This window comes from Papio anubis, chromosome 8 (genome assembly GCF_008728515.1).
Source record: "Papio anubis isolate 15944 chromosome 8, Panubis1.0, whole genome shotgun sequence".
Classification (NCBI taxonomy): Eukaryota; Metazoa; Chordata; class Mammalia; order Primates; family Cercopithecidae; genus Papio; species Papio anubis.
In genome coordinates, this window is record NC_044983.1 from 40,281,595 (window position 1) to 40,293,935 (window position 12,341).

General features: G+C 49.4%; 1 protein-coding gene across 20 annotated transcripts in view; it reads right to left on the reverse strand.

Annotated features, from left to right (window-relative positions):
* The window catches only part of ANK1 (ankyrin 1), a 242,666-nt gene that overhangs the window by 74,302 nt on the left and 156,023 nt on the right, over positions 1-12,341 (reverse strand). For 18 of the 20 annotated variants that reach the window (XM_031669507.1, XM_031669506.1, XM_031669503.1 and 15 more), the window contains 4 exons: positions 8,412-8,510; positions 2,641-2,739; positions 1,986-2,084; positions 504-689 (listed from right to left, as the gene is read on the reverse strand). In XM_031669507.1, coding sequence (XP_031525367.1) covers positions 504-689; positions 1,986-2,084; positions 2,641-2,739; positions 8,412-8,510 — 483 coding nt within the window. The remainder of the gene's footprint in view (positions 1-503; positions 690-1,985; positions 2,085-2,640; positions 2,740-8,411; positions 8,511-12,341) is intronic. The other 2 variants (XM_031669514.1, XM_031669511.1) reach the window with 1 other exon arrangement.

A 12,341-nucleotide genomic window follows, 5' to 3' on the forward strand; every position in this document is an offset into this window, starting at 1 on the left:
CAGGAGGGGACGGTGAATAACTCCAGCAAATCCATTTCCACTAAAAGAGAACCAGCAGCCTCAGCCTACAGACAGCAGATCAGCAGTGCCTCCGAACACCGGAGAGCATGCCCAGGTGACTGTGCAGAGCCCCGGACCCCCTTTCTCCACACCCCGACTCCTGCACGCCTCCTCCCTCCACTACGGGGCAGCCCGGGAGGAGAGATGAAGGAACACCAGGAAGGCCGCCTTCTGGCGTTCCAGGGTGACTCGCCCTGCCCGCCTGGACACATTTCCAGATGACCTGGAGCAACAGGAACCACCCCCGCTGCCAGGGATTTAGAGCAGGGCTGTCCAGGGGCCCCTCTGCGTCCTGGGGTGGGGACGCTCCCTTAGCACGCTGGGATGAGCGTGCGGCCCCGCACGCTCGGGGCTCCTGCTTGGGAAGTCGCAGGGTGTACTCAGTGCGCCCTGAGCCCGTCGGCATCCGCGGCCCAGGGCTCCTCCCTCCGCCTCGCCCTCACCTTGGAAAGCACGTCCGGGTTGGGGTCATTCTGCAGCAGCACCGCAGCCGTGCGCGTGTCGTCGTTGCGGGCCGCGATGTGCAGGGCCGGGAGGCGCACCTTTCCCTTGGTGCCGTAGTTGATGAGGTGCGCGACGACGTTTTCGTGGCCCTGCTGCAGGGCCACCGCCAGAGGCGTGAACCCGTCCTGGTCAGAGGAGGAAAACGCTTTGCTCTGACTCGTCTGAACCTAGCTGCCCTTCACACAGGACACACCCTTGCCCCTCGGGCTCATGCTCCCAGCGGCGCCAGCCTGAGGGACGTCCCTCCACCAAAGCCCTCTTCATCCACCAAGTTCAGCCTAAATGCCACCTCCTCCCTGAAGCCCTTCCTGCCTCCACTTCCTTTCTCTGCAATCTCACAGAACCTGCCAAATTTTTCTTTAGCATTCCTTTAGTTTTCCTTTATAATTTGCTTCCAGTTTGATTTGTTTTAAGAAATTTTGACTGCTCGGATTCTTTGCCTGCTCCCCTTCTCACCCCATCTGCTGGTGCCAGGATAGTGCCTTGACAAAGCAGAACATTATTAACACTGACCAAAGGCCAGAGTCCACACCAGGCCCTGAGAATTCAATTGTGAGCTACTACTACTACTACTACTACTATTATTATTATTTTATTTTTGAGACAGGGTCTTGCTCTGTCACTCAGGCTGGAGTGCAGTGGTGCAATCATGGCTCACTGCAGCCTTGACCTCTTGGGCTCAAGTGATCCTCCCACTTCGGCCTCCCAAGTAGCTAGGAATCAGGCACACACCACCACACCCAGCTAATTTTCTTTTTCTGTAGAGATGGGGTCTTGCTGTGTTGCCCAGGCTGGTCTTGAATTCCTAGCCTCAAGTGATCCTTCCACCTCAGCCTCCCAAAGCAGTGGGATTACAGGCATGAGCCACTGTGCTTGGCCATGAGCTACTATTACTAATTCCCTCAGTTGTGGATATACTAAGGGGCACAGGACCCCAGGAACTGATAAAACGGAATGACAACAAAGCATGTCATTGAGCCATCCAAAGTTAAGAGTCAAGAGACTCCTTGGCTCTATCTAGTCCAATTTCATTATTTCGCCAGTGACAAGACTCAGGACCACAGCGAATGAGAATTGTCCAAGGGTGCATGGTGGTTTTGTGGCAAAAGCCTTTCTCATTAAGGCCCAATGCAAACTTGCCAACCATACACACGCATGCTTTGCCTGCCCCTCCAGTCACAAGTATTGGCCATAGCGGGAATGACGCCCTCAAGTGTGACGTCGTTTCTTTGGTACGTGTCTGGGCCTTCTTCAAGACCCACAACTTTGTCATTATTCCCTTGCAGAACTCGACAGTGCTCAGGATTAGTGCAGCGACCTGAAGGTCATCCGTCACTACATGGATGCGCCTCAAGCCACACACCCAGGAAGGTGTCACTGGGAGACTTCTGGTGGTGACAACATTTTTCCAAGGTACTTACTTCCGTGGCTACGTTCTGGTTAGCTCCATTTTCCAGTAAAAACTTAACCACTTCCAAGTGGTTCTCTTGTGCTGCCATGTACAGGGGTGTAAAACCTTTCTGTAAACCAAGAGAGGACATCATTAGCATCCATCCGCAATGTAAGAAAGGCCGACACCAGCACAACATCCTCTCACCTGGAGGACAGCACTCTCTTCATTCCATTTCCTCCCACCTGACCCCTCCTAAGGAAACTCATTGTCACGGTGACTGGCGTCCTGGGATTATTACAAAAGGCCACAGAGGCTGTGCCTCCCCTCGCCACCGTAGGTCAATCTCTTCGGCTCACATACTCCTCATTGATGTCATCAATGCTGCACCCCGTGCCTCATTCCTCCAGTCCTCCATTTCTCTCTCCACCTGGGCCGTAACTGGACATATTATTTGGCTTAGGTCCACAACAGTTCAACCCCGTCATGCTTAGGACGTGCGGTCTATGCATGAGAAATAATAAAGGATGTCTTCACCACTGCTTGGAGACACGCTCCTGAGAAATCTAGGCCCTGCCCCACAGTGTGTGTGTTAACACAGCTGCCAGTGGATGCGCGAGGGAGCAGGAAAGAGGAAGCACGTGTGGAAAGGCAGCACCCTCTAGTACAGAGCAGAGAGCCATTACCTGCGACTGGGCATTGACGTTGGCGCCATAGTTGACAAGCTCCCGGACCACCTCATCCTGCCCGGCCAGGGCGGCAATGTGCAGGGCCGTGTTCCCCTTCTGAAACACACAGGGGAAGGGAACAGAGGCGGTTTCCCACTGGGCCTGCTATGGGACCAGCAAAGGTCTGTGGACAGGTGCTGCTTGAAGGACCCGGGGGCTTTCTTCATGGCCAAAAGGGGTAGAAAGGACACACGTGTGTGCTTGACCCCTCGCACATCCTGAAATCACACTGAAAGTACAGGGAGGAAAATCCTGCCTGTTGTCTATGAAAAACAATGCTGCAAGAGCCATAGAAACGAAGGAAATCAGGTCTTCTGCAGCAACTCGGATGGAACTGGAGGCCAGTATCTTACATGAAGCAACTCAGAAACAGAAAGTCAAATACTGCATGTTCTCACTCATAAGTATGAGCTACATAATGTGCACACGTGGACATACAGAGGGTAGAGAGACACGGAAGACTCGGGGGGTGGGAGGTGGGGGCGATGAGAAATTATCTTTTGGATGTGATGCCCACTATTTGGGTGATGGCCACACTAACAGCCCAGGCTTCACCACTACACAATGTATCCGTGGAAGAAAGCTGCATTCGTACCCCCTCAATCTATAAAAAGAAAAACATTTAAAAAGAAGACCACCAGCATTGGCTGGTGTAATTGGAGTGGCGCAGGAAGGGGACAGATGACACTGAGAGGTGCGGTTGAAGGAGACTGCAGCCATGTCAAAAGAACTCCTTTATTATTATGATGATTATTATGATTATTATTATTATGTATCCATAATAATTAAAAATCAAAACATGTTTATAAAAGAAAAATAATACTGAAAGAAAAAAAGAGCCTCCGCCAACACACACAACTTCTGAACACCTAATCTGCTGTGTGGGTGCGGTGTCCTGTCCCTAGCAGACGGCACGTCAGTGTCCCTCAGGACACACACTGGAAGGCTTGTCAGCGAGCTGACCCTCCGCGGACCTGCAGCTCCGCTCAGCCTGCAACCCTGCAAGGCAACAAGCCCTCTGAGAGGCCTGGGAGCACTGGGAAAGGAGGCCGGCAGGTCCCTCAGGCCCACACCTTTGACACCATCCCAGGGATACCCACAGACCACAAGCTGCAGTGGAGGGGACAAAGAGATGGTAGGCAGGAGAGTGAGGAAAGTATTGGACAGTAAAGGAAAGGGTAAGATCAACTCTACTATGTATGTAGGGAAGAGAAGAAAAATCAGAAAATAAATGGGGGTTAATAAATGGAATACAATCTGACCAAGAAAAATACAAAGAATATGCGACATACTAGTAGGCAAAATGTAACGAGTAAGGGTTCACCAAATCGGAGAGTAGAAAAAAACTGGAGAGAATAAACACTGGAGGAAAACAAGGCATGTAATTGTTTTAAACTTCGTAAAAGATGAGAACCAACAGCAGAGACTGAGAAATAAGGCAGGTTCTGAGAAAGTATGTTTTTGTTTTGTTTTGTTTTTAGAATTGGAGCTCTCACTCTAACACCCAGGCTGGACCGCAGTGGCACCATCATAGCTCACTGCAGCCTCCAACTCCTGGGCTCAAGCGATCCTCCCACCTCAGCCTCCCGTGTAGGTGGGACTAAGGTGTGTGCCACCGTGCCCAGCTAATTTTTAAAATTTTTGCAGAGACGGGCTCTCACTTTGTTGCCCAGGCTGCTCTCCCGTTTCAGCCTCTCAGAACTCTGGGATTACAGGCGTGGGCCTGAGAACATGAGTTTAACGTTCTCAGGTTTTCTTGTCTGGATTCTTCTTGGATATTTAACAACAATTCACAGACAGGACCAGCAGCCTCCTTCTGTTGCCGGGATACCCACAGCCTTCCAGCCAGGCTCCTGCCAGCCCCCGGGGGTCCTGGACCAGAATGTCAGCACTGCCTCTGGGGGTGGACTCCCCTGGGTGTCCTGCACCTGCGCCCCCATTCAGGGAGTTCGGGGGCGGGGGTGGGCAGGCTCCATTCCATGCTTCCGTCAAATAGGGCGGGTGCAGAAAATGGGCCCATGGTCGGACCCATCTGTCCCTGCACTACTTAAGGAGCAGAGATCTCAAACAACCTCGTTTTTAGAGTTTAGACAGTATGTAGTTCTTTTTACTAAACTACATAATCGTTAACTAATCCATTTCAAGAAACTTAAGAACTGACAGGCATGGACTTCGGACTCTGACCTTGCCCGGTGGCATCTGTCACCTGGAGGAAAAGTTTCCTCACTGAGATGGAAGAGAGCAGCCCGGGGCCCAGCCGTGTGGCCCCCCAGCCGCTGCTGACCCAGCTTTCCTGGGTCGGGGAGGCAGGCCCATGAGGCCGCCCTGGGGGCTGGGAAGCAGCCCAGGTCTATTTCTTGTACTCTGCCTGGTAATTGAAGCATAAAGCCTGGGGCTGGGTACAGCAGCTCACATTCGTAATCCTGGTGCTTTGGGAGGCCAAGGTAGGAGGATTGCTTGAGTCCAGGAGTTCAAGACCAGCCTGGGAAACAGTGAGACCCAGTCTCTGTGTCTTTAAAAAAAAAAAAAGGCATAAAACCGGTTTTTTTGTTTGTTTGTTTGTTTTTTTAAAGGCAGGCACTTCCCATTTGTTGCCTCCTGAAGTTGTCTTTTTGATTTCTCCTCAAGTTCTATTTGATGAAGAACAAAGTTCTTCCTCAAGTATCCATTGGAGAATAAATGCCAGATATGAAAGTCTGGAAGTTCATTAATAATTTTTCATAGAAGTCCAAAGAGCCTCCATTGAGAGGCTTGGCACCTGCTGTACCAAATGCAGCAGGGCTGCTGGCACCAGAAACTTTTCTAGACACCAGGACGCTGAGCTCCAAGTAGCATCTTCTGGGCTCCCATGGAAAAGAAGGAGACATCCTGGGTCCTTTCATTCACTGGTCACACGCTTCCTGGGCATAAGCACAGCAGGCCCGGGCCAGCATGGAGGCACAGAGGCCACGGAGACATCAAGAGGCTCACGTCAAATGTTTCTTTCCATCTGAGCCTTCCTGCCTGAAGTCCAGCGATATGAGAGCTTTCCTTACCCCACGAGGAGGGGAAGGCCCCCCTGTCTGGGGGAGCTCATCAGTGGTGGAACCCTGGCTATGGATCTTGGTTCAAGCCAGCTGGACCAAGGGCAGCATAAGTGAGCAATAAGAACACAGGGAAAATTCTGGAAGTGGACCTCCTTTCCCCTATCTATACACACACATTATGAGGCTCAAGAAGGCCCCTGGCCTAAGTCGTGGGAGTCACAGGAAAAGGGATGTGTGAGCCTCTGTTTCCTCTGCCCCTCCCTCAATATGAAAGAACATTGCCTCAAAGGAGCAGGAAAAATCACTTAGCTGTATTTTGCTCCACAAATATCCAATTTCTCTGTTTTCAGGGGCTCACAGAGCTCAGAGCAGGGATGAAGGTTGCATGGGTGCTGGGTGAATGCAAGTGGAAGGGGGAGAGGGACCCCGAGTGAGAGAGCAGGCTTTTCTCCAGTGGAGATGAAAGCTGTCCCCGTTCATTAACAGCTTAGGTGCCGAGCTCCAGTCTTTATGAGCTGGAGATAGGAGGATGGGGAGAGAATGCATTTGTTTTATGCTTTTAAAATTTCTAAGTACATTTTAGGAATCTAAATTGGTTTTGGCTCTTTACTCTTTTTCTTTTTTTTTTTCATCTTTCTGCTGCCTGGGAGCCCCATCACAGTCCCCAATCTGTTGTGACTCTTCCCCAGCCCACGGTTTCAGTTCCACCTTTTTTTCCCCTCTCTCTCTGGATGGTATTCCAAAGCCACGTTGGCTTAGAAAATTTCTAAAAATAAAAAAGACACACCAAGTGTTCACTTGCAAAATCACAACCTGGGGAGGAGATTCGGAAATAGTCAAAGCACTGAAGCCTCGTGTTTCCGCAGCCCTTGAAGGCACGCCAGGGCAGGCGCCGCTCCGGCACACGCGGGGCAGGTCAGATGGCACGCAGCTCACAGCCAGATACGTGGGAGTGTGCAGAGAAAATAATCTCATCCTTCATCCACACAAGAAGCAGGGTGGGAACAATCGGAATTTGACATAGAATTTGGGGAAAAAATACCCCATATCCAGTCAGAAAGAGCAATTCAGTTTATTTTACCCAAAAGTGCAATAAGATCTTTTCACATTCAGGAAATGACATGAAAATTACAGAATTTTACCTGAGAGATGATTCTACCTTCATAATATTTTGGTAGTTCACTTCATAACCATAAATTATATCTGTTCTCTACGTATTGTTCTTCTACACTCTCTGCTTGAGAGGCAGCAAACTGTTTGCTGCATGGAACTGAAATTGAGGCTGTGTGTGAGATCACGTGTAATAAATACCAAATGGAAAATAAGAGGCTAGCGGGGAAAGAACTCCAGAAGAAGAACATAGGAAAGGAGGAGGATGAATCCCAGCAACAGAGGAGGGAGGAGAAGAGAAAACAAGAACTAGGGAGACAATACTTGAGTTAGCAAATGGAGATGATTTTTTGTTTGTTTTATTTTATTTATTTATTTTTGAGAGGGAATCTGTCTCTGTCACCCAGGCTGGAGTGCAATGGCGTGATCTCAGCTCGCTGCAACCTCCGCCTCCTGGATTCAAGCGATTCTCCTGCCTCAGCCTCCCGAATAGCTGGGATTACAGGCCTGCGCCACCATGCCTGGCTAATTTTTGTATGTTTAGTAGAGATGGGGTTTCGCCATGTTGGCTGGGCTGGTCTCAAACTCCTGACCTCAGGTGATCCTCCCGCCTCGGCCTCCCAGAGTGTTGGGATTACAGGCATAAGCCACTGTGGCCAGCCTGTTTGGTTTTATTTTTAATTGCTGGTTGCATCCTGTTTGATAAATAAGATGCGTGACAGGTAAAAAATGAAACTTATTTTGCAATCTGTAGACGTATCAATTTCATGACTCTGGGATTTCAGAAGTTGAGTCACTGGTGTTTATAATCTACTGAAATTGAGTGAAATACATTACTGTGGATGCCTGACGTCGCCCCATGCCAAACGCCTCCTCGTGAAAGAGAATGCTGTTCCAGGTCATTAGCGAGGAGAGGAAATCAGTTTGGGGCTGAACAAGGAAGACTTGCTGGAGAAGGAAAAATGAAAGAGATCTGGATTCTTGTCTACAACCCTCAGCAACAACATGGTCACCAGTATTTATTGATTCCTTACTATAGGAATCAATAATCATTAATACATCAGTAATCAATAAATAGATCCAATGAGCAATAAATACATCCATCCAATAAATACATCCAGGCATTTGATGTATGCCATCTCACTTAATTTTCATACCAACCCTGCAACTAAGCATTATAATCTCCATTTTACAGACAAAGCTGAGGCTTCATAGTGGCCAAGTAACTCGTCCCAGGTCACAGAGTGTGAAGTACGTTGCTGGGATTCAACTCCAGGCACCTGACTGGGGCTTTCAGAGCCCTTGGACACTGAGTTAGAGTCAAGGACCCTGAGAAAGCATAGAGCAACCAGGAAAGGGCTGTAGTTTTAGATATGTAACCTAGTGATGAGGATAAAGGCCCACTGAATCTTTCTGGAAACGGGGTCTGTTTCAGGCAGCTTCAGGGATTCAGAGAATCAATAGAAAGTGATTGGAAGGATAAGAGAAATTCAGATGCATGCCTGAGTTCTCTCATGAAGGACTGATTTCTAAGGAAGGACTCACAAACTTGAATTTTCAATGCAAAGCTCCCCCACTCCCTGTGAGACATACCTTGGTTGTTGTTTCTAGAATGATTTCTTTGTGCAGAAGTTCAACCACCATTTTCACATGGCCTTCCTTAGAGGCCAGATGCAAGCCATTCAACCCATTCTGTAAAGAGCAGAGAGGCGGGAATGGGATGGTTAGTCAAATGGTGCATTCTGCAGGTCCCAGTGGGGGCCCAGGCCCCTTCCCAGCCCTGAGGTGTTCACAGCACTGGAGGGAAGGAGTGGAGGGTGTCTAGGGGTTGAAAAGGGCACAGGGCAAGGCCACCCAGCCTCCCCTTCACGCCTCAGGTCACAGCAGAGCAGAGGTGGAAAGGAAGGGCAAGAACTGGCCCACCACTCCCAGATGGGAATTATGCAGGAAGCTCTCACAAGACCCATGGTGACCTTGAAATTCAGGTTGAGGCCAGGCTTTAGGCAGCCCACTTAATTAAAATGATGTAGCTTCAACCCCTGGTTAATTTTCACAGCAGTGACCAGGAAAAGCAAAGTGGTAACACCAGTGCATCCTAAACGCTTGTAGAAATAGACATATGTTTGATAAGATGTTAAACTTTGAAGCAAGCTCATATGAGAAATGAATACCACCAACCACCCAGCTGTAAGATTTCCTCAATAGAAAAATCAGTATTAAAATAGCCCCTTTGGCCCAGTACAGTAGCTCATGCCTGTAGCCCCAGCACTTTGGGAGGCTGAAACAGCCTGGTTGCTTGAGCCCAGGATTTTGAGACCAGCCTGGGCAACATGGTAAAACCCTATCTCTACAAAAGAAAAGAAAAAAAAAAAACCCACAGAAGTAGCCAGGTGTGGTGGTGTGTGCCTATAGTTCCAGCTACTCAGCGGGCTGAGGTGGGAGAATCACCTGAGCCCGGGAGTTTGAGGCTACAGTGAGCTGAGATCCTGCTACTGCCCTCCAGCCTGGGTGACAGGGCCAGACCCTGTCTCAAAAATAAAAATAAATATAAAACATAAAATAGCCCCTTTGCCATCCCATAATTTCAAAGGTGACCAAAGAAGCCTGGCTGACAGTTAAGCTTTAGGCAAAGCAAAAACAAACAAACAAACAAAAACATTTTCCCTGCCCAACCCTTAGCCCTCAAGAGCAGAACCAATTAAAATTTAACCAATTAAAGTTCCAGCTGCATCTGGTGAAGCTGCCACTGTGCTTTATGGAAGGCAGCCAAGCTCAAGTTTTATGTATCACTCTCATGCTTCCTGCTCTTCTGATCCTTGCCCTGAAAGGTCTTGAAACTTTCTGGCAAAAGCTGACATCAAGGAGTGCTACTCGGAGCCACAAATAAGTCTGACGACATGAAGGAGCAAAATATCAATTCCAACAGATGAGTTGATCTTGGCTCCGTATAGAAAATGATTTTAGTCAGTGAGCAAACTCCACCCCCTGCTTTTTTATTTTGTTCCTGTCCTCCTCCTTCCCCACTAGCAATTTTCCCCTCCTCTCCTGTTCCTCCTCCTCCTCCTGGCCTCCCGTTTTGATTAATTCTGTTCTATCTTGTTCCTTTCCAGGGGAGGCCTCAGAGCCACTGCAGGCTCCAGCTCATGAAATAGATCCTCGCCACCTAGACAGAGGGCTTGGTTTCTGCAGGTATGATGTGTGGGGTCCCTGACTCACATGTCCCCAAATATCTCCGCAGCCCCACCCTGCGTTCCTCAAATTCCAGCTCTCCCACTGTGTCAGGGCATCATTTTCAGGAGGTTCTTGTTCAAACACAAGTATTCTACATGGGAGTGGGAGTGCATTAGCCCATTCACAGATTAGGCAAATTGCTTTGCCATAACTAGCAGAGGAAAGTCACCCAAAGTCACGATAGGAGAATGGAAGGGGTCCAATGCTTCTTTTATGTGGGGGCCTTGGACAGAGGAAATATAACAGGTGCCTTGGATGTTAGAGAAATGAGAGGGGGCTGCAAAGGGAACATTAACTATCTCCTATGTAGGTCAGGGCAGCCCTACACCCCCGCCTATCAGCACAGCCAGCCTTGCCAGGGTGTGTGTGTAGGGGAGAGAGGGTGGTTTACCAAGTATTTCCTCATGCAAATGCCTGAAAATGACCACTGGCCATTAGATTTCCTCCTCTTGCAGATTTTGCACACCATTCACTGAAGGGTCCAAAGCTGTGTGGATTCTTCTCACCCGGTGTGAATGAGTTTATCAGAGAAAGCTAGGTCAGAGCCATTCTGGGTAATAGAGAGGGAGAAAGTGCTTGAGGGCCAAATGGGAATCCAGGAGAAGGGGAGAGAGCACTGGGCAGGCAGAAACCAGTTCCCCTCCCCTCGATTTGCAAGAAAAATTCACTGCAAAGCAATTTGTTGAGTGACCAGTGCGCTGGTAGCCCGGAGTCACTCTTGCTTCTGCCATCTTGCAACTCTTTTCTGGGGTGGGTGGGCAGGAAGGAGTCCCTGCTCCTTCTCAGAGCAGGGTGAGCTTTTTCAGGCAGCACACAGCATTTCTGCAAGCGCTCTTCCAACCCAGCGACAACCTTCTCAAGAAGCTTCCTGGTGCTGACAGCGGATGCCCTGTGATTGCTTGGGAACTGGGGTGGTGTTTGTGGCTGTGGGCGCGGCTGGAGTGACAGTCCGGCAGCTGCCGCGGGCTGCTTACTGCGGGAAGCTGACTCACAGCGGCAGCCAGCCTTGACTCGGTGCTGACGGCTGGGGTTTTAGTGTTTACTTGGGCAGCACAGTCGCTCTGATGAGCATTTGTGGGTCCTGAATGCATCAAAGCCGCAAAACCAGCAAGCCTGGAAAGAAAATAGCTAATGCTTGCTGCTAATGCTCTGGGACGGCCGGCCCCTGCTCTTTGAGGCCAATGTCAGGATTTCAATCTGGAGGCATTCTAGATATACTGTCTGACCAGAGAATGCAGGACTCAAAAGGGATATTAGAGGTCCCTGAACTCCACCCTTTCATCTGCAGCTGAGGAAGTTGAGGCCCAGAGTAGTCAAATGATTGGCAGAAGCCACACAGCCTCTCCAGGGCACACCCACACACAGGACCAACCTGGAATTCCCAGGAAAAAAGAGTTTTGGTTTTCTTCCCCCTAAAAACTACTGTGATAACTGGCTGGGCACGGTGGCTCACATCTGTAATCCCAGAACTTTGGGAACCGAAGCAGCTGGATCACTTGAGGGCAGGAGTTCGAGACCAGCCTGGCCAGCATGGAGAAACTCTGTCTCTACTAAAAATACAACAATTAGCAAGACGTGGTGACACACGTCTGTAGTCCCAGCTACTCAAGAGGCTGAGACAGGAGAACTGTTTGAACCTGGGAGGCCAAGGTTGCAGCGAGCAGAGATCACACCACTGAATTCCAGCCTGGGTGACAGAGAGAGACTCTGTCTCAAAAAAACAAAACAAAACCCCAAACGACTGTGTTTCTTTTTATCAGATGATGAAAGCATATCTTCCCTTTTCTGGTCTCCACGAAGTTTAGAGCTAACGAATGGATGTGACCTCGGCAATTGATCTCTAGGATTTTATTCATCGCCCTGATCTGCAGAAAATCCCCTTTCTTCCCTTCCTGGGTCCCGCGCTTCCCTCGCAAAGGGCAGAGAGTAAGGACCCTTGCCACGAAAGGGGCCTCCTGAGTAGGCCTGCCTCTCGCAGAGCTGCACTCTCCCTCCATCCCAGATACTGGCTCAGTGACCTCCGTCTTCTTTATGATTTTTGAAAAATGTTTTCTCACTTTAGTGTAAATTTGTCTTTAACATAGTCACCCTAAATCACTTCCAAGTCTATTACTATGGGGATCTGAATCCACTGTTCTCAGCAGGGCCACTGAATCAAACCCCATTGGGCACAGTTCATGAGAGAGATGCAAGATGGCCTGGGAATGCAATGCCTGTAAAAACCACATGGGGACGGGACTGCAGAAGCACTTGTCTCAAACACAGGTGTGGGCACTGTTGCCATCAAACGCT